At 46.5% G+C, this 25,570-nt stretch overlaps 2 protein-coding genes across 3 annotated transcripts in view; one reads left to right on the top strand and one right to left on the bottom strand.

Moving 5' to 3' along the window:
• rps16 (ribosomal protein S16) overlaps nucleotides 1-25,570 on the top strand; it is a 457,927-nt gene that overhangs the window by 363,953 nt on the left and 68,404 nt on the right. The window lies entirely within an intron of this gene.
• On the bottom strand, nucleotides 1,085-20,696 carry myf5 (myogenic factor 5). Its single transcript, XM_060903546.1, has 3 exons — nucleotides 20,277-20,696; nucleotides 8,406-8,478; nucleotides 1,085-1,466 (listed from the first exon to the last, which is right to left on the bottom strand). The coding sequence occupies exons 1-3, from the start codon at nucleotides 20,694-20,696 to the stop codon at nucleotides 1,303-1,305; spliced, it is 657 nt and encodes a 218-aa protein (XP_060759529.1). The 3' UTR covers nucleotides 1,085-1,302.

Here is a 25,570-nt window from a genome sequence, read left to right as displayed (position 1 = left end):
AACGTGTATCATTCAATTTATTCCGGACCATTAAAGACGCCGCCTTCCACGTAGAATCATACGTCATCCTCGCCGCCATATTGGATGGGTCAAAGCGGAGAATAAAGATGCCTCATTCATGTGCTGCGTTTAACTGTACCAACAGGTTTGCCGTCCAAACGAGATCACATGGGATTACCTTTCACAGGTGAGACTGGAAAAATACTTTTCATTGTATTTGGTCATTATAATGTAATTTTATGAACAGATTTTCCTGACTTTGTGGCTAATATGAAGTCTCGCACATAATAGTTTATGCGCATGCGTCCTTACTACTTCTATTGTTCTGGTGTCTCCGAAGGGACCGTCTTACAGCGCCCCTAGAGGTGTGGCATGTGTATTGCATCGTTTTCAGCAAGCGTTGCGTTGCCATATGTACCTGATATTTTACTGATCCGTTGCCCATGTGGACGCGATATTTTTTTAATAACATCTCGTTGCCGTTGTCGTGTGGATGTAGCCTAAATTGACCGTAGGTGTGAATGTGAGTGTGAATGGTTGTCTGTGTCTATGTGTCAGCCCTGTGATGACCTGGCGACTTGTCCAGGGTGTACCCCGCCTTTCGCCCGTAGTCAGCTGGGATAGGATCCAGCTTGCCTGCAACCCTGTAGAACAGGATAAAGTGGCTAGAGATAATGAGATGAGATGTTAATTAAATCATAAAAAACATCTCATCTCATTATCTGTAGCCGCTTTATCCTTCTACAGGGTCGCAGGCAAGCTGGAGCCTATCCCAGCTGACTACGGGTGAAAGGCGGGGTACACCCTGGACAAGTCGCCAGGTCATCACAGGGCTGACACATAGACACAGACAACCATTCACACTCACATTCACACCTACGCTCAATTTAGAGTCACCAGTTAACCTGACCTGCATGTCTTTGGACTGTGGGGGAAACCGGAGCACCCGGAGGAAACCCACGCGGACACGGGGAGAACATGCAAACTCCACACAGAAAGGCCCTCGCCGGCCCCGGGGCTCGAACCCAGGACCTTCTTGCTGTGAGGCGACAGCGCTAACCACTACACCACCGTGCCGCCCTCATAAAAAACATGTTTAATAAATCAGTGTGTATTTAAAAAACCTTTTATTCATTGCAAAATTATATTTGTAAATAAACTTACGTGTGTGTGTGTGTGTGTGTGTCCTCTTTAAGTGGTTTAAAATCATACTAAAATGATACTGTAGATTACTGTAGCAGGGTTTTATACACACTGCTCCGCTCCAGGTGTGTGTACACACACGGCAGGTCTCTGTTGCTCTCACAGGACGTGGTAGACGAGTGTGTTCGGACTTTCCGGAGTGCTGCACTGGGACTCACAGGGATTCGGGGACAGAGCGTCCGTGTTCCTCGAGGACAGGCGGTCCACGATGCTGGACAAACACTGCAGACTCGTCGATCCAGCAGCTCTGTCCATCCCGATCGCTACAAAAACGATGGAACAAACAAAGCACACATCAAACAAGACACTTAAATACACAACAACCTGGAAAATACAGCTAGCAAGTAAGGACGCTAGTCACTATGTCAAGCTAATGATGTCATTGTCTCATGCTAATCGCTACCCACAGCAGCCATGCTAGCAAAACAATCCCTCAGTTAATTCTAATTACATAAACAGGCAGGAACTACGCAACGTAATTTATAATAAAGCCATAAAGAATAAAGGTGCTAGGCATGTTTTACGCTAGTCATGCTAGCAAGTTTCATAACTTGCGAAAAGAGACAGTCCAAAAAGACAATGAAGCACATTATGGGATTATGGCTATGAAGATTTAAAAAAAAATCGGAGTCACTGTTTCATGCTAATCCGTATCCATGGCAACTTGTCTAGCAAATTTTAAAACCAAAATCTAATCTAATTGTGGCAGCGGGGGCGTGGTCAAGCGCTGGTCTGTGACAGGAGGGCGGAGTCAGGGAAGGTAAGTGGCAGAATCACTACACCTGATGGCAATTAACCTGTGTTTGTGTGTCTTCCCAGTGACCGCGCCCTATTTAAGGAGGGAGAGCGAGAGCAGAGGGGAGCTTCCCTGGACGAGACGCTAGTGTGTGTGTCTCTGTATGTTCCGAAATATTGTTAGACTGAAAAGTGTGGCAATAAAGCCTTTTGTTACACCTGATCTCTGTCCTGCCGTCCTCTGTGCTCCACCCACACGTTCGAACCGGTTACAGTGGTACTGAAACCCGGGACCAGAGTGGAGCACCAACCGATCAGCCCCATGGAGTCCTCCCCGTTCGCCGACCTGGTCCACGCCCTCGCCACGGCCCAGCAAAGCCAGCACCAGGCGCTCGTCACACTCCGGAAGGGACAAGAGTGCCGCTTCGAAGCCCTGGTGCTGGCCCAGCAGGAAGACCGCAAGGCGTTCCGGCACCTCCTCGCGTCGGTGGGATCCACCAGCGCTCCGGCCGCGGGCCCGTCTCCCCTCACTGTCACCAAGATGGGCCCGCAGGACGACCCCGAGGCGTTCATCACGCTATTTGAACAGGTCGCAGAAGCCTCGGGGTGGCCGATGGAGCAGCGCGTGGCGCGCCTCCTCCCCCTGCTAACGGGAGAGGCACAGCTTGCCGCGCTACAGCTCCCCGTCGACCGCCGGCTGGCCTACGCGGACCTCCGCCGGGCCGTCCTCCAGCGCGTGGGGCGCACGCCAGAGCAACAGCCCCAGCGCTTCCGCGCTCTGCGCTTGGAGGAAGTCGGCCGGCCATTCGCGTTCGGCCAGCAGCTCCGGGACGCCTGTTGGTGGTGGCTGAGGGCCGACGATCGCGACGCCGAGGGGATCATCGACCAGGTGGTGCTGGAACAGTTCATCGCCCGCTTACCAGCAGGAACCGCGGAGTGGGTCCAGTGCCACCGCCCGGCGTCGCTGGATCAGGCAGTCGAGCTGGCAGAGGATCATCTGGAGGCTGTTCTGGCGGCAGGACAGCAGACGACATCTACTCTTCTCTCCTCTTCTCTCTCTCTCTCTCCCCTCCTTCTGTGTCCCGTCCTCGCCCCATTCCCCCACCGTGGAGACGGGGGCCGGCACCACCCCAGCCAGCCCGCCGCACCCACGGTGCCCTCCCGTTTCTCCTTTCTGTGTCTCTCTCTCCCCCCCTCAGGTGAGTGAGCCCCAGAACACCGGTGCAGAGGGAAAGCCCGGGCCGGTTTGCTGGCGCTGCGGGGAGCCGGGCCACCTTCAACAACAGTGCACGGCAATGGAAGTGGGCGCGGTGGTTCGGATCCCCGACGCGCCAGAGGCCACCCTCGATCGGGCCGGAGCGTATCGCATACCGGTGAGTATCCAAGGGGCTAAATATCAGGCGTTGGTGGATTCGGGTTGTAATCAGACCTCAATTCGCCAAAGCCTGGTGCAAAACGAGGCATTGGGGGGAGCACAGGGGGTGAAGGTGTTGTGTGTGCACGGGGATGTTCACAGCTACCCTTTGGTGTCGGTCCACATTTTTTTCAGAGGGGAAAAATCTATAGTGAAGGCGGCGGTTAATCCTCGCCTTACCCACTCTTTAATTTTGGGGATGGATTGGCCGGGATTTCGGGGGTTAATGACACGCCTAGTAAAGAGTGGGTCCTGCCATTTGACAGGGGGAGGTCCCGGTGTCGCTTTGGCGGGAGCAGCTGTCACGGAGCCGTCTACATCATCTCCGCGTCAGAGTGAGGAGCTGCCGGCTCCTCCTCTCTCTATTGGGGAATCCCTTGCGGATTTCCCATTAGAACAATAGCAAGACGAGACTCTGCGACATGCGTTTGACCAAGTGAGAGTAATCGATGGTCAAATGCTCCAGCCAAACGCCACCCCGTCCTTCCCCTACTTTGCAATTATGAAGGATAGGTTATACCGAGTGACGCAGGACACTCAAAATAAAGAGCGAGTCATGCAACTTTTAATTACAAAGAGCCACCGGGAATTGGTATTCCAGGCGGCTCACTTTAATCCCATGGCTGGACACTTAGGGCAGGATAAAACACTAGCCCGAATAATGGCCCGATTCTATTGGCCGGGGATTCACGGCGATGTTCGTAGGTGGTGTACGGCATGCCGCGAATGCCAATTAGCAAATCCAGCGGCCATTCCAAAAGCGCCTTTGCGCCCTCTTCCATTGATCGAGACCCCGTTTGAGAGAATTGGGATGGATCTCGTCGGGCCATTAGATCGGTCAGCACGAGGGTACCGCTTTATATTAGTTCTGGTGGACTATGCAGCACGATACCCGGAAGCAGTGCTTCTGCACAATATCTCAGCACGCAGTATTGCAGAGGCGCTCTTCCGCGTCATCTCCCGAGTTGGAATCCCAAAAGAGATTCTGACTGATCAAGGCACTACATTTATGTCACGGACACTGCACGAACTGTATGGGTTATTGGGGATTAAGCCGAGCCGCACCAGTGTGTATCACCCACAAACGGATGGTTTAGTAGAACGGTTCAATCGCACCCTCAAAAATATCATTAAAAAATTCGTAAGTGAGGACGCACGTAATTGGGATAAGTGGCTCGAGCCCTTGTGGTTCTCAGTGCGAGAGGTTCCCCAAGCCTCCACAGGGTTCTCCCCGTTTGAATTATTATATGGGCGTAAGCCACGCGGCATCCTAGACGTGCTGTGGGAAAATTGGGAGGAGGGACCTTCACAAAGCAAGAACGAAATTCAATACGTTATGGACCTGCGCACAAAACTCCACACGCTTACCCACCTAACCCAGGAGAGTTTGCGGCAGGCCCAGGAATGGCAAGCCCGCCTGTACAACAAGGGTACGTGCCTTAGAGAGTTCACCCAGGGAGATAAAGTACTCATACTGTTGCCCACTTCGAGTTCCAAATTGATCGCCAAGTGGCAAGGGCCCTTTGAGGTCACACGGCGAGTCGGGGACGTCGACTATGAGGTGAGGCGAACAGACAGGGGCGGGGCACTACAAATTTACCACCTCAACCTGCTTAAACTCTGGAACAAGGAGGTCCCCGTGGCGTTGGTGTCAGTGGTTCCGGAGAAGGCGGAGCTGGGACCGGAGGTTCAAAAGAGGGCATTGGCATCACGCACCACTCTGGTCCCCTGTGGAGACCACCTCTCCCCGACCCAACTCACGGAGGTCGCCCAGTTGCAGACCGAGTTTTCGGATGTGTTCTCGCCCCTGCCCGGTCGCACCAACCTCATAGAGCACCACATAGAGACGCCCCCGGGGGTAGTAGTGCGTAGCCGCCCTTACAGATTACTCGAACACAAAAAAAAAGTGGTTTGGGAAGAACTCAAGACCATGCTCGAAATGGGCATTGTCGAGGAGTCCCACAGTGACTGGAGCAGCCCGGTGGTCTTGGTACCCAAGGCCGACGGGTCGGTCCGGTTCTGTGTGGACTACAGAAAAGTCAATGCGGTGTCTAAATTCAATGCATACCCGATGCCTCGTATTGATGAGTTGCTCGATCGACTAGGCACTGCTCACTTTTATTCGGCGCTGGATTTGAAGAAGGGATATTGGCAGATCCCCTTGACTCCACTATCCCGAGACAAAATGGCCTTTTCCACACCGTTTGGTTTACACCAATTCGTCACCCTTCCGTTTGGGCTGTTTGGGGCACCCACTACGTTTCAGCGGCTGATGGACAGAGTCCTCCGCCCTCACGCCACGTATGCGGCCGCCTATCTGGATGATATTATCATCTATAGTAATGACTGGCAGAGACACCTCGAACATCTGAGGGCCATCCTTAGGTCGCTGAGACGAGCGGGGCTCACAGCCAACCCAAAGAAGTGTGCGATTGGGCGGGTGGAAGTACGGTATCTGGGCTTCCACTTGGGCAACGGGCAGGTGCGTCCCCAAATTAATAAGACGGCAGCGATTGAGGCCTGCCCGAGGCCCAAGACCAAAAAGGGGGTGAGGCAGTTCCTGGGGCTGGCTGGCTATTACCGTAGGTTTATATCTAATTATTCAGACGTCACCAGCCCGCTGACTGACCTCACTAAAAAGGGGGCACCAGATCCGGTCCAGTGGACGGAGCAATGCCAGCGGGCTTTTTCTGAAGTGAAGGCTGCACTGTGTGGGGGGCCACTTTTACACTCCCCTGACTTTTCTCTCCCCTTTGTGTTGCAGACTGATGCGTCGGACAGAGGGCTGGGGGCGGTTTTGTCCCAGGAGGTGGAGGGGGAGGACCGCCCCGTCCTGTACATTAGCAGGAAGCTGTCAGTGCGTGAGGGGCGCTACAGCACGATCGAGAAAGAGTGTCTGGCGATCAAGTGGGCGGTCCTCGCCCTCCGTTACTACCTGCTGGGGCGCCCTTTCACCCTCTGTTCGGACCACGCGCCCCTCCAGTGGCTCCACCGCATGAAAGATGCCAACGAGCACCACATAGAGACGCCCCCGGGGGTAGTAGTGCGTAGCCGCCCTTACAGATTACTCGAACACAAAAAAAAAGTGGTTTGGGAAGAACTCAAGACCATGCTCGAAATGGGCATTGTCGAGGAGTCCCACAGTGACTGGAGCAGCCCGGTGGTCTTGGTACCCAAGGCCGACGGGTCGGTCCGGTTCTGTGTGGACTACAGAAAAGTCAACGCGGTGTCTAAATTCAATGCGTACCCGATGCCTCGTATTGATGAGTTGCTCGATCGACTAGGCACTGCTCACTTTTATTCGGCGCTGGATTTGAAGAAGGGATATTGGCAGATCCCCTTGACTCCACTATCCCGAGACAAAATGGCCTTTTCCACACCGTTTGGTTTACACCAATTCGTCACCCTTCCGTTTGGGCTGTTTGGGGCACCCACTACGTTTCAGCGGCTGATGGACAGAGTCCTCCGCCCTCACGCCACGTATGCGGCCGCCTATCTGGATGATATTATCATCTATAGTAATGACTGGCAGAGACACCTCGAACATCGGTTTTGTCCCAGGAGGTGGAGGGGGAGGACCGCCCCGTCCTGTACATTAGCAGGAAGCTGTCAGTGCGTGAGGGGCGCTACAGCACGATCGAGAAAGAGTGTCTGGCGATCAAGTGGGCGGTCCTCGCCCTCCGTTACTACCTGCTGGGGCGCCCTTTCACCCTCTGTTCGGACCACGCGCCCCTCCAGTGGCTCCACCGCATGAAAGATGCCAACGCGCGGATCACCCATTGGTATCTGGCACTCCAACCCTTCAATTTCAAGGTGGTCCACAGGCCGGGGGCGCAGATGGTCGTGGCGGACTTCCTCTCCCGTCAAGGGGGGGAGGAGTCAGCAGCAGGCCGGACGGCCGCCCGGCCTGAGTCGGGCGGTGGGGGTATGTGGCAGCGGGGGCGTGGTCAAGCGCCGGTCTGTGACAGGAGGGCGGAGTCAGGGAAGGTAAGTGGCAGAATCACTACACCTGACGGCAATTAACCTGTGTTTGTGTGTCTTCCCAGTGATCGCGCCCTATTTAAGGAGGGAGAGCGAGAGCAGAGGGGAGCTTCCCTGGACGAGACGCTAGTGTGTGTGTCTCTGTATGTTCCGAAATATTGTTAGACTGAAAAGTGTGGCAATAAAGCCTTTTGTTACACCTGATCTCTGTCCTGCCGTCCTCTGTGCTCCACCCACACGTTCGAACCGGTTACACTAATCTAATTTGAATTAAAATCAATTTTAATTTTTATTTGGCACAAAATACACAAGACTCAAGATGCTACTTCATGCTAACCATTATGTCAACTGGCCAGGATGAAAATATTAAAAAAAAAACACAAGCTGGTGCGGAGAAGGATGAACAGGACAGACTGAAAAGCAGAAACATGTGATAATGTTCAGAAAAACAGTGTTTGTGATATCAGGGCCGTAAAGGATTCATTTTATTATAGTCAATTTTTAGTTAGCTGCATGTTGTTTAGTTTTATGCTAATCAGTCTCATGCTAGTTTTAGGTTAGCGTTGTGTAGTTCAGTTTTATTTCAGTCACTTTTAAATCCCTCTAATGCTCGGTGACACATTCACGGCAATCAATCTAGTGCTTGATGCTACTCAGTTTTCTGCTAGTCACTCTCATTCCAGTCAGGCAGTTTTATGCTAATCAGCCTCTATGCTAATCAGTCTTTTTGCTAATCAGTCAATTTTATACAAATCAGTCTCTATGCTAATCAGTACGCTTTATACTAGCCAGTCAGTTTTATGCTAATCAGTCTCTATGTTAATCAGTCAGTTTTATGCTAGTCAGTCAGTTTTATGCTAATCAGTCTATATCCTAATCAGTTTCTATACTAGTCAGGCAGTTTGATGTTAATCAGTCAGTTTTGTGCTAATCAGTGTCTATGCTAATCAGTCTCATGCCAAATTCCTGGTACTCGGTCTAGTGTGTGTCCCAATTCACACCCTTGTACCCTACATAATGCACTACAGTGTAACACAGTGTGTTAAATGTGATGATGTCACAGTTAACTCACCGCTCTGACCTTCGTAACTGTAGACTGCAGTGGTGTTCAAACTGATCTGAGACCAGAGCGGGCTGCAGTCCGGCTGTGGGGAAACGAACAGCACTGTAAAACTCCATGTACAAAATCACAGTGCTGTACACACATCAGCGTTACACACATCAGGAGTACACACATCAGCGTTACACACATCAGGAGTACACACATCAGCGTTACACACATCAGGAGTACACACATCAGCGTTACACACATCAGGAGTACACACATCAGCGTTACACACACCAGGAGTACACACATCAGCGTTACACACACCAGGAGTACACACATCAGCGTTACACACACCAGGAGTACACACATCAGCGGTACACACATCAGCGTTACACACACCAGGAGTACACACATCAGCAGTACACACACCAGGAGTACACACATCAGCGGTACACACATCAGCGTTACACACACCAGGAGTACACACATCAGCAGTACACACACCAGGAGTACACACATCAGCGGTAGACACACCAGGAGTACACACATCAGCGTTACACACACCAGCGTTACACACATCAGGAGTACACACATCAGCGTTACACACATCAGGAATACACACATCAGCAGTACACACATCAGGAATACACACATCAGCGTTACACACATCAGCAGTACACACATCAGCGGTAGACACATCAGGAGTACACACATCAGCGTTACACACACCAGGAGTACACACATCAGCGTTACACACACCAGCGTTACACACATCAGGAGTACACACATCAGCGTTACACACACCAGGAGTACACACATCAGCGGTAGACACACCAGGAGTACACACATAAGCAGTACACACATCAGCGTTACACACATCAGGAGTACACACATCAGCGTTACACACACCAGGAGTACACACATCAGCGGTAGACACACCAGGAGTACACACATCAGCGTTACACACACCAGCGTTACACACATCAGGAGTACACACATCAGCGTTACACACCCCAGGAGTACACACATCAGCGTTACACACATCAGCGGTAGACACATCAGGAGTACACACATCAGCGTTACACACATCAGCGTTACACACATCAGCAGTACACACATCAGCGTTACACACATCAGCAGTACACACATCAGCGTTACACACACCAGGAATACACACATCAGCAGTAGACACACCAGGAGTACACACATCAGCGGTAGACACATCAGGAGTACACACATCAGCGGTAGACACATCAGGAGTACACACATCAGCGGTAGACACATCAGGAGTACACACATCAGCGGTAGACACATCAGGAGTACACACATCAGCGTTACACACACCAGGAGTACACACATCAGCGTTACACACACCAGCAGTACACACATGAGCAGTAGACACACCAGGAGTACACACATCAGCGTTACACACACCAGGAATACACACATCAGCGTTACACACACCAGGAATACGCACATCAGGAGTACACACATCAGCAGTACACACATTAGCGTTACACACACCAGGAATACACACATCAGGAGTACACACATCAGCGGTAGACACATCAGGAGTACACACATCAGCGTTAAACACATCAGGAGTACACACATCAGCGTTACACACACCAGTAGAACACACATCAGCGTTACACACACCAGGAGTACACACATCAGTGTTACACACACCAGGAGTACACACATCAGTGTTACACACATCAGGAATACACACATCAGCAGTACACACATCAGGAATACACACATCAGCGTTACACACACCAGGAGTACACACATCAGCAGTACACACATCAACAGTACACACATCAGCGGTAGACACATCAGGAGTACACACATCAGCGTTACACACATCAGGAGTACACACATCAGCATTACACACACCAGTAGTACACACATCAGCGTTACACACACCAGAAGTACACACATCAGCGTTACACACACCAGGAGTACACACATCAGCGTTACACACACCAGGAGTACACACATCAGCGTTACACACATCAGGAGTACACACATCAGCGTTACACACATCAGGAGTACACACATCAGCGTTACACACACCAGCAGTACACACATCAGCGTTACACACACCAGCGTTACACACATCAGGAGTACACACATCAGCGTTACACACATCAGGAATACACACATCAGCAGTACACACATCAGGAATACACACATCAGCGTTACACACATCAGGAGTACACACATCAGCGTTACACACATCAGGAGTACACACGTCAACGTTACACACACCAGCAGTACACACATCAGCAGTACACACATCAACAGTACACACATCAGCGTTACACACATCAGGAGTACACACGTCAGCGTTACACACACCAGCAGTACACACATCAGCAGTACACACACCAGGAATACACACATCAGCGTTACACACACCAGGAGTACACACATCAGCAGTACACACATCAGCGTTACACACATCAGGAGTACACACATCAGCGTTACACACACCAGGAGTACACACATCAGGAGTACACACATCAGGAGTACACACATCAGCGTTACACACATCAGGAGTACACACATCAGCGTTACACACACCAGGAGTACACACATCAGGAGTACACACATCAGCGTTACACACATCAGGAGTACACACATCAGCGTTACACACACCAGGAGTACACACATCAGGAGTACACACATCAGCGTTACACACACCAGGAGTACACACATCAGGAGTACATACATCAGCGTTACACACACCAGGAGTACACACATCAGGAGTACACACATCAGCGTTACACACACCAGGAGTACACACATCAGGAGTACACACGTCAGCGTTACGCACACCAGCAATACACACATCAGTGGTACACACATCAGCAATACACACACCAGCAATACACACATCAGTGGTACACACATCAGCAATACACACACCAGCGGTACACACATCAGTGGTACACACATCAGCAATACACACACCAGCAGTACACACATCAGCAGTACACACACCAGGAATACACACATCAGCGTTACACACACCAGGAGTACACACATCAGCGTTACACACATCAGCGTTACACACACCAGGAGTACACACATCAGCGTTACACACACCAGGAGTACACACATCAGCGTTACACACATCAGCGTTACACACACCAGGAGTACACACATCAGCGTTACACACACCAGGAGTACACACATCAGGAGTACACACATCAGGAGTACACACATCAGCGTTACACACACCAGGAATACACACATCAGCAGTACACACATCAGCGTTACACACACCAGGAGTACACACATCAGCGTTACACACATCAGGAGTACACACATCAGCGTTACACACACCAGCAGTACACACATCAGCAGTACACACACCAGGAATACACACATCAGCGTTACACACACCAGGAGTACACACATCAACAGTAGACACACCAGGAGTACACACATCAGCGTTACACACACCAGGAATACACACATCAGCAGTACACACATCAGGAGTACACACATCAGTGTTACACACACCAGCAGTACACACATCAGCAGTACACACACCAGGAATACACACATCAGCGGTAGATACATCAGGAGTACACACATCAGCGTTACACACACCAGCAGTACACACATGAGCAGTAGACACACCAGGAGTACACACATTAGCGTTACACACACCAGGAATACACACATCAGGAGTACACACATCAGCAGTACACACATCAACAGTACACACATCAGCAGTAGACACACCAGGAATACACACACCAGGAGTACACACATCAACAGTACACACATCAGGAGTATACACATCAGCGGTACACACACCAGGAGTATACACATCAGGAGTACACACATCAGCGGTACACACATCAGCAATACACACACCAGCAATACACACATCAGTGGTACACACATCAGCAATACACACACCAGCGGTACACACATCAGTGGTACACACATCAGCGGTACACACACCAGCAATACACACATCAGTGTTACACACATCAGCAATACACACACCAGCAATACACACATCAGTGGTACACACATCAGCAATACACACACCAGCAATACACACATCAGTGGTACACACATCAGCAATACACACACCAGCAATACACACATCAGTGGTACACACATCAGCAATACACACACCAGCAATACACACATCAGCAATACACACACCAGCGGTACACACATCAGTGGTACACACATCAACAATATATATGGCAATAGATAGATAGATAGATAGATAGATAGATAGATAGATAGATAGATAGATAGATAGATAGATAGATAGATAGATAGATACTTCATTCATCTCAAAGGAAATTAAGGCATCCAGTAGCTTATATGACACACACATACATCCAAATGCAAAAAAAAAAAAAAAAAAATACACTCACAGAAGACAATTGTGTGATGATTACAGATTCTAAGCAGTGTGCATAGTGGAAGTGGTGCAATAGGATGCAATGGTAGAAGAGAATGTGTACCATGGTGGTAGTGCAAAAAAGTGAACAATGCAAGGATATACCAGTGCAATTACTCTATCTGCTACAAAATACAAACACACAATATACCAATAGATAAATGTAAACAGCAATAGAAATTAAGTATACAAATCCTTTAATACTCTGTAAGCAAATACTAGAATTAAAAGATAAAAACAAGTTAAAATTTAGGTCAATACAGACAGTCAAGGTTAAAAAAAATAAGAACCCCACCCCCTACCCCACCTTCTTCTGTGCTGAGTTGAACATCTGAATGGACCTGGGGACAGAGGACCTCCTCAACCTGTCTGTTGAGCCCGACAGTGACAGAAGTCTGCCACTAAACATGCTTCTCTGTCTGGTGAATATACTGTACAGGGGATGGCGGTCATTGTCCATTCTTGACATCAGCTTGTTCAGGGTCCTCTTCTCTGCCACTGATGTCAAGGGCTCCAGCTCAATGCCAGCAACAGAGCCAACCTTCCTCATCATCCTGTCCAGTCACCCAGCATCGCTCTTCCTAGTACTGCCTCCGCGGCACACCACAGCATAGAAGAGGACACCGGCTATGACAGACTGGTAAAACATTAGGAGGCATCTGCTGCAGATGTTGAAGGACCTCAACCACCTCAGGAAATAGAATCAGCTCTGTTCCTTCCTGTAGAGTGCATTGGTGTTCGCTGACCAGTCCAGTTTATTATCCAGATGCAGCCCCAGGTATTTGTATGTCCTGACTACCTCCACATTGACCCCCTCGATGGAGACTGGTAGCAGAGGGGGGCTGGACCTCCTGAAGTCCACCACCATCTCTTTGGTCTTGGTGGTGTTCAGCTGCAGGTATTTTGTCCTGCACCATTTCACAAAGTCCTCCACCAGGCTCCTGTACTCACCCCCCTGCCTATCCCTAATATACCCCACTATTGCAGTATTATTGGAAAACTTCTGCATGTGGCATGACTCAGAGTTGTACTTGAAGTCAGCACTGTACAGGGTGAACAAGACAGGGGAGAGCACAGTTCCCTGTTGCACACCAGTACTGCTGACCACAGTCTCAGATGTGCAGTCCATCAGTCTGACAAACTGAGATCTTCCTGTGAGGTAGTCTGTTATCCAGGACGCCAGGTGCGGATTCACTCTCCTCTGCAACAGCTTGTCTGTCAGTAGAAGGGGTTGTATGGTGTTGAAGGTGCTGTAGAAATAAAAAAAAAACCATGATTTTCACAGCACTGCTCCCTTTATCCAGGTGAGAGTATACCCTGTGTAGCAGATAGAGGATGGGATCCTCCATGCCCACATTCTCCTGGTAGGCAAACTGCAGTGGATCAAGTGCATGGCAGACCTGGGGTCTTAGGAGATAGAGCAGCAGCCATTCAGGGTCTTCATTATGTGTGATGTAAGGGCAACAGGCCTGGAGTCATTGAGTTCACTGGGGTGTGCCTTCTTTGGGACCGGTATGAGGCATGATGTCTTCCACAGTGTAGGTACTGTACCCTCCCCAGTCTCAGATTCAAGTTGAAGACATATTGAAGTGGCTCTCCCAGTTCCACAGCACAGGCCTTGAGCATTCTAGGGCATACTCTGTCTGGGCCAGCTGTTTTCCTGGGGCATAGTCTCCTCAACTCTCCTTGGACCTGGTCTGTGGTGATGGTGGGGGGTGTGGAGGCCTCAGGGGTGTCTGATGGCTAATGTGATGGGGATGGGTGTGTGCGAAGTGGACAGTCACCAGCGGTTAACAGGGGAGGTGTGGGGGTGTTAGCCATGCCATCAGCAGTGGTAAAAGCTGGTGGGTGAGGTATTGGGGTGGTTGCTGCAGCAGTGGCAGTGGCAGAGACAGCAGCAGCAGGGCTATCAAACCTGTTGTAAAAGTGGTTGAGCTGGTTTGCTCTCACCACATCACCATCTGCCGTGCTGCTGCTCCTCCCGCATCCCATAATAGTCTTCATGCCATCCCAGACCTCTCTCAGGTTGTTCTCTTGCAGCTTTTTTCCACCTTCCTTTTGTATGACTCCTTTGCCTCTTTCAGCCTGACTTTGAGTTCACCCTGTACATGCTACAGTTCCATCTGGTCTTCATCCTTAAACGCCCTCTTATTATTAGTAAGGAGGTCCTTGACATTACTGCTAATCCAAGGTTTATTATTTGGAAAGCAGCATACAGTCCTTGTGGGGACCACAGCGTCCATACAGAAGTTGAGCTAGTCAGTTGTGCAGTGTGTGACCTCCTCTATGTCCTAACCATGTGGATCCTGTAGCACGATCCAGTCCATAGACTCAAACAGCCCCTCAGAGCCTCCTCTGCCTCAGGAGTCCACTTCTTGAAGGTGCGTGTGGTTGTGGGTTGCCTTTGCACACGTGGCTTGTACTTTGGCTGGAGAAAGATTAGGTTGTTGTCTGATTTTCCCAGCGGGGTCAGGGGGGTGGCACTGTATGCATCTCTCACATTGGCATACATAAGGTCTGTTGTCCTGTTTGTCCTGGTGGGACAGTCCACAAATTGGTGAACGTCAGAGAGGGTGGAATCTAGTGTAACATTATTGAAATCATCAGAGATCACCATAAAAGCCTCTGTGTGTTTAGTTCGAAGCCTCACGATTGTGGAGTAGATGATGTCACACGCAGTTTCTACAACTGCTTGTGAGGGGATGTAAACACACACAATAATGGCATGCGAGAACTCCCTAGGCATGTAATATGGCTGGAGAGTCACCACCAGCAGCTCAATGTCCCTGCAACATATCCTTAACTTATCCTTAACTGTGACATGCCCCCGGGTTGCACACCTGTTGTTGATGAAGCGTACGAGACCCCCACCCTTGTGCTTGCCACACAGTTTGATGTCTCTGTCTGTCCCTACAGTAGTAAATCCTCATAGATCCACATTAGCATTCAGGATGTTGCTAGTTAGCCACGTTTTGGTAAAGGACAATGAGCTGCACTCCCTGTAGATCTTCAGGTTCCTTACCAGGGCAGCCAGCTCATCAGTCTTGTTAGCCAGCGAGTTCACATTTCCCATCATGACCGATGGAATAGAGGGCTTGTACCCCCATCGCTTCTCCAGGCGCCTAGTTCTCACCATAGCGCCGGCTCTGCAGCCTCAGCAGTTCCGCCTCAGTTCCTCTGGTATAGGGTAAACACTGCTGGCATTTCTTCATAGTGCAAGCAGCTGATCTCTTGAAAAAAAAGTTTGCTGCTGCTGTTCCATTGAGGAGAAAAAGTCATATACATAGGTTAGAGTAAAATACCATACAAAGTGTGTCAAAAGAGTTTAAAAAAGAGTTAAAAGAATGTGCAAAAATGAATAAAACAAACATGCTAGATGGACAGAAAGGCTGCCACTCACATCGGCACCTCCAATCCATACACACAGTGCGGTACACACATCAGCAGTACACACATCAGCAGGGAGAGGAGCACAGGACCGCCTCGCGTTATCACAATATTCATAATATCAAGTGGAAAGATCATTAATTACTAATTACAATGTCTTGCAAAAGTATTCATCCCCTTTGGTGTTTGTCCTATTTTGTCACATTACAAGCTGGAATTAAAATGGATTTTTGGAGGGTTTGAACCATTTGATTTACACAACATGGCTACCACTATAAAGGTGCAAATTGTTGTTTTATTGTGACACAAACAATAATTAAGATGAAAAAAGAGAAATTTGGAGTGTGCATAAGTATTCACCACCTTTCGTATGAAACCCCTAAATAAGAGCTGGTCCAACCAATTCACTTCATAGGTCCCATAATTATTTGATTAAGATTCACCTGTATGCACTCAAAGTGTCACATGATCTGTCACATGATGTCTGTATAAATCAACCTGTTCTGGAAGGACCCTGACTCTGCAACACTACTAAGCAAGCAACATGAAAACCAAGGAGCCTCCAAACAGGTCAGAGACAAAGTTGTGGAGAAGTATAGATCAGGGTTGGGTTATAAAAAATATCCCAAACTTTGAATATCCCAGGGAGCACCATTAAATCCATTATAGCAAAATGGAATGAATATGGCACCACTACAAACCTGACAAGAGAAGGCCCCGCCCACCAAAACTCACAGACCAGGCAAGGAGGGCATTAATCAGAGATGCAACAAAGACACCAAAGATAACACTGAAGGAGCTGCAAAGATCCACAGCGGAGATGGGAGTATCTGTCCATAGGACCACTTTAAGCTGTACATTCCACAGAGTGGGCGGGGCTTTATGGAAGAGTGGTCAGAAAAAAAAGTCATTGCTTAAGAAAATATGTTTGGCGTTTGCCCAACAGCATGTGGCAGACTCCCTAAACACATGGAAGAAGATTCTCTGGTCAAATGAGACTAAAATTAAATTTTTTGACCATCATGGGAAATGCCATGGGTGGTGCAAACCCAACGCTTCCCAACACCCTGAGAACACTGTTCCTACAGTGAAGCATGGTGGTGGCAGCATCATGCTGTGGGGATGTTTTTCATCTGCAGGGACAGGAAAGCTGGATGGCACTAAATACAGGGCAATTCTGGAGGAAAACCTGTTTGAGTCAGCCAGAGGTTTGAGACTGGGGTGAAGGTTCACGTTCCAGCAGGACAATGACCCTAAACATACTGCTAAAGCTACACTGGAGTGGTTTAAAGGGAAACATTTAAATGTCTTGGAATGGCCTAATCAAAGCCCAGACCTCAATCCAGTTGAGAATCTGTGGCATAACTTGAAGATCGCTGTACACCAACGCAACCCATCTAACTTGAAGGAGTTGGAGCAGTTTTGCCTTGAGGAACGGGCAAAAATCCCAGTGGCTAGATGTGCTAAACTAATAGAAACACACCCCAAGAGACTTGCAGCTGTAATTGCAGCAAAAGGTGGTTCTACGAAGTATTGACCTTGGGGGGTGAATACCTATGCACACTCCAGATTTCTGTTTTTTCATCTTAATTATTGTTTGTGTCACAATAAAACAACAATTTTCACCTTTAAAGTGGTAGGCATGTTGTGTAAATCAAATGGTGCTAACGCTCCAAAAATCCATTTTAATTCCAGCTTGTAATGCGACAAAACAGGACAAACACCAAGGGGGTGAATACTTTTGCAAGGCACTGTAAAGCTCATGGAAAGACGTAGCATTGGAGGTATAATATTCAGAAATTTTAATATAATTCTAAATGTTTGATATCTCATCTCATTATCTGTAGCTGCTTTATCCTTCTACAGGGTCGCAGGCAAGCTGGAGCCTATCCCAGCTGACTACGGGCGAAAGGCGGGGTACACCCTGGACAAGTCGCCAGGTCATCACAGGGCTGACACATAGACACAGACAACCATTCACATTCACACTCACACCTACGCTCAATTTAGAGTCACCAGTTAACCTAACCTGCATGTCTTTGGACTGTGGGGGAAACCGGAGCACCCGGAGGAAACCCACGCGGACACGGGGAGAACATGCAAACTCCGCACAGAAAGGCCCTCGCCGGCCCCGGGGCTCGAACCCGGACCTTCTTGCTGTGAGGCGACAGCGCTAACCACTACACCACCATGTGTGATTTTTAAATGTTAAATAAAAACAATTTCTAATTACTGATACTTGAGCCAAGCATTTCTGTAAAAATAAAAAAAGAATAGAAAATATATAGAATAGAATAGAATAGAATAGAATAGAATCATTAACTTGTTCAATGTATTTGTGCTGTTTTTGTTTCTTCTAAAAGTGAGACACTTTTTTTTAAACACATTTTTAAAAGCGTCGTCATGCTCGGTGGATTTACAGAGTCCTCAGCAGTTGCTTCTTTATTTCACAGCAGTCATTAAAATAAAAAAAAGAGAAAGGAGGAGGAACTCCCACGCTAGGCTGAGCTGCGAGCGTGCCGAATCGATCTCGGAGTGAAAACCATACCGGACCGTGCAGAACGACACTGTGAGAGAGAACATGAGCAGAACGTCCTGGCAGGAACCCGGAGGATTAGAAGCTCAGGCTTCATTAGGCTGTAAAAAAGAGTTCAGTGGGGGAAAAAAAAAACAAAAAAACCCTAAAACCTCGACTTACATTTCACAGAAAAAATAAAATGTGAGTTGAAATGGCGGTGATTCATTCAAAAACACAACAAAACCAAGAAACTGAAAATAAATGAAATGTAAAATATTAACATAGATGTAACTTTTTTTATTTATCTCTTTGCTTTGGATTGTTTCCAAGCGATAAAGATGATTTGGACGTCACGCTAATAAAATCTTATGCCTCAGAGTCCAGACGTGAAGCGGTGAAGCGGTAAGCTAATACGCTGGCATTAAAAAAGGAGACAGATGTGCAGAGAGATTTATTATCAGGGAGAAAAGAAGGGCAAAAAATTTCACAGTTCAAACACTGAGGAGGGAAAAAAAGACCATGACACCATGGAGAGTCACGTTTATTTACATCTTATTCACAGCATCAGGGTCGCCAACTTATTTTCTTGCTAAATCACCACACCAGGTGATTATTAAATCCTCCATCAGCTGAGTGTGTGGGTTTGGAAAGAGGAACGAAGTGTAGAACAACACTAAAGCAAACAGAGCTCAAAATAAAAAATAAATAAAGACGTAACGCGAGTGTCGTCTATTGATCAGCGTGCGCAGTGGACGTCGCATACTGCTTTCATTTTAAGAATAAAAACTGCATGTATTTTGTACAAAAAAGGCACAACAATAATAAACTTTTGTAGAAGAATGTAATAAAATAGTTTTAATAAAAATCAGTTTTGTTAAATAAAAAAATTCATTTTTAAAAATTCCTAAAATCAGGAACACTTCTGTTCACTACAGTGTACAGAAATCCCACAATGCACTGCAGCACCTCACATCCTGTCATAACGCACTAAATACCCATGTAAATAAAATAAATTGTAAATAAGAGCAAGTTAAATGAGCTAAATTTATGAACAAAGCATCATATAAAGGTGTAATTAAAGTGATGATTTCTGTTCAGTTGTGTGGGGAAAAAATACACATCGATATCGTAATAAATAATAAATTATGCTAGAAATAAATAAAGGCTAAAAGTTGAACATTAAAATCTGTGTCAAATTATTTCTTACAGGAAGTTCCTCTCCTTTTCTGGATTAAATCTTTTTTTTTTTAAACATCAAAACGAGTATACTTTTCTGATGATACGTTAATACTGCAATAAAATGTATATTTTAAAAACATTTTGATAGTTTATGAGAAAAAAATCTAAGACTTTTATTATTACTGTATATATTTATCTCTTTTTTGTAAATCAGTGTCATGTGACTTTTGTTAAGAGTTGCTAGATAGCAATTTAATTAATTAAGATTAAGGTTTTTTATCACAAAATGTCGGAACAAACTGCAAATTTGAGACTACGTATGAAACGCTGTGATGTCGAAGTGAGTTTTGGGATTGCTGGTGTTACACACCGTGCCATCGGAGCAGGTAGATGATGCTGATGGACTGGCGGGTTCGGAGCTGCTCTCTCGGCTGTAGTAGTTCTCCACCCGCTCCCTCAGCAGCTCCTGCAGGCTTTCGATGTAGTTGATGGCGTTCCTCAGGATCTCCACTTTGGGAAGTCGCTGGCTGGGATTGGCGGAGGTGCAGCGGCGCAGAGCTTCGAACGCGTGGTTCACCTTCTTCAGCCTGCGTCTCTCGCGCATGGTGGCGGCCCGCCGGCGGTCCACACTGCTCGCTTTACGCTTGCAGGCTTTACAGGCCCACTGCAGGCAGCTCCCGGCCTCGTGGAGACCCCCGGGGGCCCGGACATGCTCATCCTCGTCTGATTCCATCTTCACCGACGAGTCGAACATCAACGCGGAGTCGTGACATGAAGACCAGGAGTCCATGTTTGTGGAGGAGAGAAGAGAGGAGCTGAAAAAGGAATCTGAGGCGGCTCTGCTCTTATAGCCCCAGCCATCCACTACGGGGTCAGTCCGCCTGCCCTATTGGCCCTCACACACACACCCTCACCATCACCACCACCCCCTTTACACCCCACCCAGTTTCACACTTCTGCATGGAGGAGTGCTCCTCATTCATCATCATCAGGAAGTAAACACACACACACACACACACACACGATGTTAGTTTTATTAATATGTTTCCTCATATGAATTGAAATGATATAACTTACTTTCAAACCTATTGTTGCTCCGAAATAAAACATCTTCTCAACGTTATACTCAGATGCAAACCGTTCCTTTTCTGGTTCCTCTGGAGGACCTGAAGATTCTCCACTAAGGAAAATTCAGTAAAATCCCTTTTTCAGGAGCTCAATCTGTTTATTAAAGGAGTTTAATAATGAACCTCTGATTAGACGCTCTTGTGTTTGTCCCTCTGAGGGAACAGAGATGGGATTTCATCCAGAAAACGTCCATAAAACTTTTTTATTTTTTATTTTAGGAAACTAGAACTGTTAACAATCCTGAGAAGGTTTGAGAGACCACTGTGCTCAGAGGACAGATACAGTGTGTAAGTTGAATATAGAAGAACCCTGAATATTAAAGTGGATATTCTGGACTAATTTTGTGGGTTTTTTTATATGAAAGTATGGCCCTTTACACACTCATCCAGAAGGGTAATTTTGCACAAGGCCATCTGTCTACAGTAGAAAAAAAATCCCAAGGGAGTCTGGAGCCAGATTCGTGAGTCACCTGCGGAAGCGCCAGCAGGCTGCGCGAGCTTTGCACGGTTTCAGTGCACAGTCTGTGTAGTCCAAGCGCTCCCATTTCTCTCTCATTGTCCGGTCTTTTGGGAAACGATGAGTACTAATCCCATCGAGATTGGTGTTGCTACACCCTCCTACGATACATCTGTTAACCATTTTAATAATTACACGATAACGTTGAAGAAATTTGCAGAAAACCACCAGGTCGTTTTCTCATAAACAAACCAGTGCTGACGTAGGATTCAGAAGGAGGCGTCCCGCACACGACGTCACGAAAATCAATGTTTGCCGGGAAATCCAAATGGCAAGTTTTTTCAGAGGCGGACCAATTCGCCTCAAATGGCTTGATTTCAACTGAATTTTTCTGGTATTGCGCAAGGTAAAAAAAATTGCACAAAATGCAAAATGTGACAGATATTTGACCAAAGTTTAATATAAAATAAGAGAATTACATTGATCCTGCTCCTGAATTTACCTGTGATATGCACTTTAATGGTTCGTCCTACTGAAGGAACCTTCAGGAACTGATCACAGAGGTTCTTTATAAAAGGTTCAGGAAAAGGTTCGCTTTAAAAACTCGACCAACATAAAAAGGTCTCAGAATTCATTTCATGAAGATAGATGTCCTGTTTACACTTTAAGAAATTAAAATGGTTCCAAATAAACCTGTTTCCAAGGCGGCTTTAAAGGACATAAAATAAACAGAGGTGAGAAACAGGAACAACGGACGAAGAAAACTAAGTGAAAACTTTACAGCTGAAAAATGGAAGACGACAGAAATGCAGAGACGGAGAGAAGAGAGGAGTTTACACATTTTAAACAGCAGTAATTAAGAAAATTAATAAATAAGTCAATCAATGAATAGATCAATGACTAATTTCATTTTTTTTAATTTGATATATTTTGTGAATTTTAATATAATAAATAGAAAAGAAGTCATCTGTGCACGAGAGCTCATTTCTCTGTTTCTCCCGAGTGTGTATGCAAGTGCGAGTGATGTTACTGTGAGTCCGGAGTGTGTGCGAGTTAAAGCTCATTAACAATGACGTCTGAAGGAAAAACAGTGCTACCATCACCGTTCTTCATTTACCTCGTGTATCATTTATATCATGAGTTGGAGTGATGGAGTGGTGTTATCTATCTATCTATCTATCTATCTATCTATCTATCTATCTATCTATCTATCTATCTATCTATCTATTATAACAGAGCATGCTGCATGCTTTTTGGTTTTGTAGCGCAGAGTACCTGGCTAACTGCAGGAAGCGGTTAGCTGCACAGCTAATGTAGCCATTACAAGGCTAACGTGGCACCGATTTTAAAACACGGCAAAACGACTTAACAGTTATACACTTACTTGTTCGGTGTTTGTGGCTGATGCGGCAGGGATGCTTGGTACGGACCCAGGCTTCAGTGACAGTTGATGTGCAAAACCTGCCCTGTACTGTCCCAAGTTGTGGAAACATTCCTCAGGAAAATGCTTCCGACAAACATACACCGTCTTAGGTAGACTCGACGGCATATTATTGGAGTAAATAAAATTAAGCCACTGCGTCTTCAGGGGCTCTCCCGTCGGCAGTAAAAACAGACTCCTTTCTGTGTTGTCACATCCATGTACAGCGCAATTTCCATGTTTCGCTCGCTTAGGTGATGCCATGTTGTGTCCTCTATGGTCTCCTCACTACAACTGGGCGGGCAATCCATACAGTGGGTGGGAATCCAGAGGGGGGGGCGTTGGGATCATCTCCCTTGCTGACGTAGTAAAGGGAAGAGTTTATCAACGCGCCGTTTTGACGCGCCATTCTCAAATGTTGGGCATAGTTTGGTTTACACATTATGAAATTTCTAGCCACTGGGGTGACTTAAGAAGGTCAGAGGAACTCATTTTAACGTTAAAAAACCTCAGAAAGTGAAAATTTCATGCCATGGGACCTTTAAGAAAATATAAAATGTATATTGTAAATCCTTGAAATCAGTTTAGAGCATCGCTGAAAATGAACATAAACGTCTCTGGAGTATTTGTTGCTGTCAATCTTTAATAATGTTCTACATGATAAAATTTAAAAATGGCCAAAAAAAAAAAAAAGAATTGATCAATGTGTAAAATATTGTGCCAGTCTCTACTGAGCACTTTAAAGTTTGATTTAAATTAAATTTATTTAATTTCATTTTTTTTCATATTGTTTATTTTTGAAATTTGGATTTATTCCCTTCTTGCATCATGCAACAGTCCTGAACTGTTTTTAAATTTTGCGCTTCAGAAATTATATTTTCCATCATTTTTGGTAAATATTTTCGGACTGAACATGAACATTTCTGGACATCGGAATATTTATTCATTTATTTATTTATTGACTCGTTTACTCATGATATTCCTCCACATGGACCATTTATATTTTAATGTAAGTGATATTAATACACAGTAAAACCTCGTGTCCTGCAGTCTAAAGAATCTGGATGTGGTTATAAACAGTTCATACATGAACGAGTTATTTCCTGTGTTCGGGTGCATTATAGCAGCGATAAACGTTCTGTCCCTCACCTGCCTCTCTTTATTCTCTCTGTAATAAAAGCAGCTTGTTGTCTTACCAAGAAATGTAAACTCCTCTGTCCTGAAGTAAACTGTTACAGGTTTAGCTCTGACACCAGAGACACATTAACATCTTTACAGAATTTAAAAAAAAATCCGTATCCCGTACGAGTCCCCGTGAACGAGCCGTTACTATAGAAACAATCCTGTATCAGAACCAGCACACGGCAGCTGAGCTACTTTATAGAAAATTAATCTGTTCAAAATCTTAAAAGCTGAATATAAATCAGCGCACAACAATGAAGCAGTCTTCATAGACACCGAGACAACACTGTGTGATGAATATCACAATAAATCACAGATCTGATTATATCGGAACATTCCTGAGAGCTGTGGTTACAGGAATGACAGGAGAGACAGGGTTGATCTCGCTGCTGTTGTGTAAGGTGAAGGTTCTCGTCCTGATCCTGTGCTTTATTGTGTCATCACTCGGAGCTTTACTGCGGCGACAGTTAATACGCTACAAACAGCCATCTCTCTCACAAGGTGTTAAAGTGTTTGGCCTCAGGAGGGTCTGGGAACTGCAGCTAAACAAACACACACACACACACACACACACACACACATGCACACGCACACACACAGCTGAAAAAGACATCCGAAGTGTGTGTGTTTAGATCAAAGAGAACAACATGGACAATGAGAAAACCTGCCAGTGTGTGATTAGTAAAGCTCAGCGGTGGGTTTCCCAAAAGCCTCTTAACACTAAGAGCATCTTAACTAGGAGAGAGAGTGTTCATTGTGCTGCTCGCTCTACCATTTAACGATGATCTTTGTGCTATGCTTTTGGGAAACTCAACATAGTGCAGTAATGTTATCATATTTTACATTTATTAAAATATTTTTGATTTTTTTATCTTTATTTTCTATTATTTCTTAATTACTTTCTTTTGGGTTATTATATTTATCTCAGTGCTGGTTTTATTGTTAAAACTTCAATCGATTGATAGATTGCCAGAATTCAGACTGTTTTTGTGTCTGTTTTTTTACACAAAGGGTTTAAAATGAGTAAATCAAGTTTCTGAGCAAAATTAATGGCACCTGTAAACAGACAAAATCGGGGAAAATGCGTGTCTTATTTTGCTTAATGACTGATTTATTCATTCATCACTCACTGTTCTGTTCAGAGCTGTAATTCTAGTGCTTAACAACACAGTTTATTTCTGTTTAAGGCAAAATATGCGTCCGCTACTAACACAGTTTCTGTCATGACTTCTAACACACAACCACACGTTCATAACCGCACAGTTCTTTTCTATTCTACACAATGTCGAAGTGAGAGAACAAGAATGAGAGAGAGAGACACAGAGAGAGAGAGAGACAGACAGACTGAGGGGGGAGAGAGGGAAAGAGATTGAGAGAGGGAGACAGACAGATTGAGAGAGAGACAGACAGACAGCGAGGGGGAGAGAGACAGACAGATCAAGAGACAGACAGACAGATAGAGGGGGAAGAGAGAGAGA

The sequence above is a fragment of the Neoarius graeffei genome, chromosome 21 (genome assembly GCF_027579695.1).
Source record: "Neoarius graeffei isolate fNeoGra1 chromosome 21, fNeoGra1.pri, whole genome shotgun sequence".
NCBI classification, from domain to species: domain Eukaryota; kingdom Metazoa; phylum Chordata; class Actinopteri; order Siluriformes; family Ariidae; genus Neoarius; species Neoarius graeffei.
The sequence above is the reverse complement of the archived record's forward strand: the minus strand, read 5'-3'. Positions and strand labels throughout refer to the sequence as shown.

Excerpts from the sequence above, each read along its gene's own strand:
- myf5 (XM_060903546.1), bottom strand. The coding sequence starts at position 20,696 with ATGGACTCCTGGTCTTCATGTCACGACTCCGCGTTGATGTTCGACTCG. Across the intron at positions 8,479-20,276 it reads CTACCTGCTCCGATGGCACG|CCGGACTGCAGCCCGCTCTG; the intron begins GTGTGTAACACC and ends GTTTCCCCACAG. Across the intron at positions 1,467-8,405 it reads CAGTTACGAAGGTCAGAGCG|CGATCGGGATGGACAGAGCT; the intron begins GTGAGTTAACTG and ends TCGTTTTTGTAG.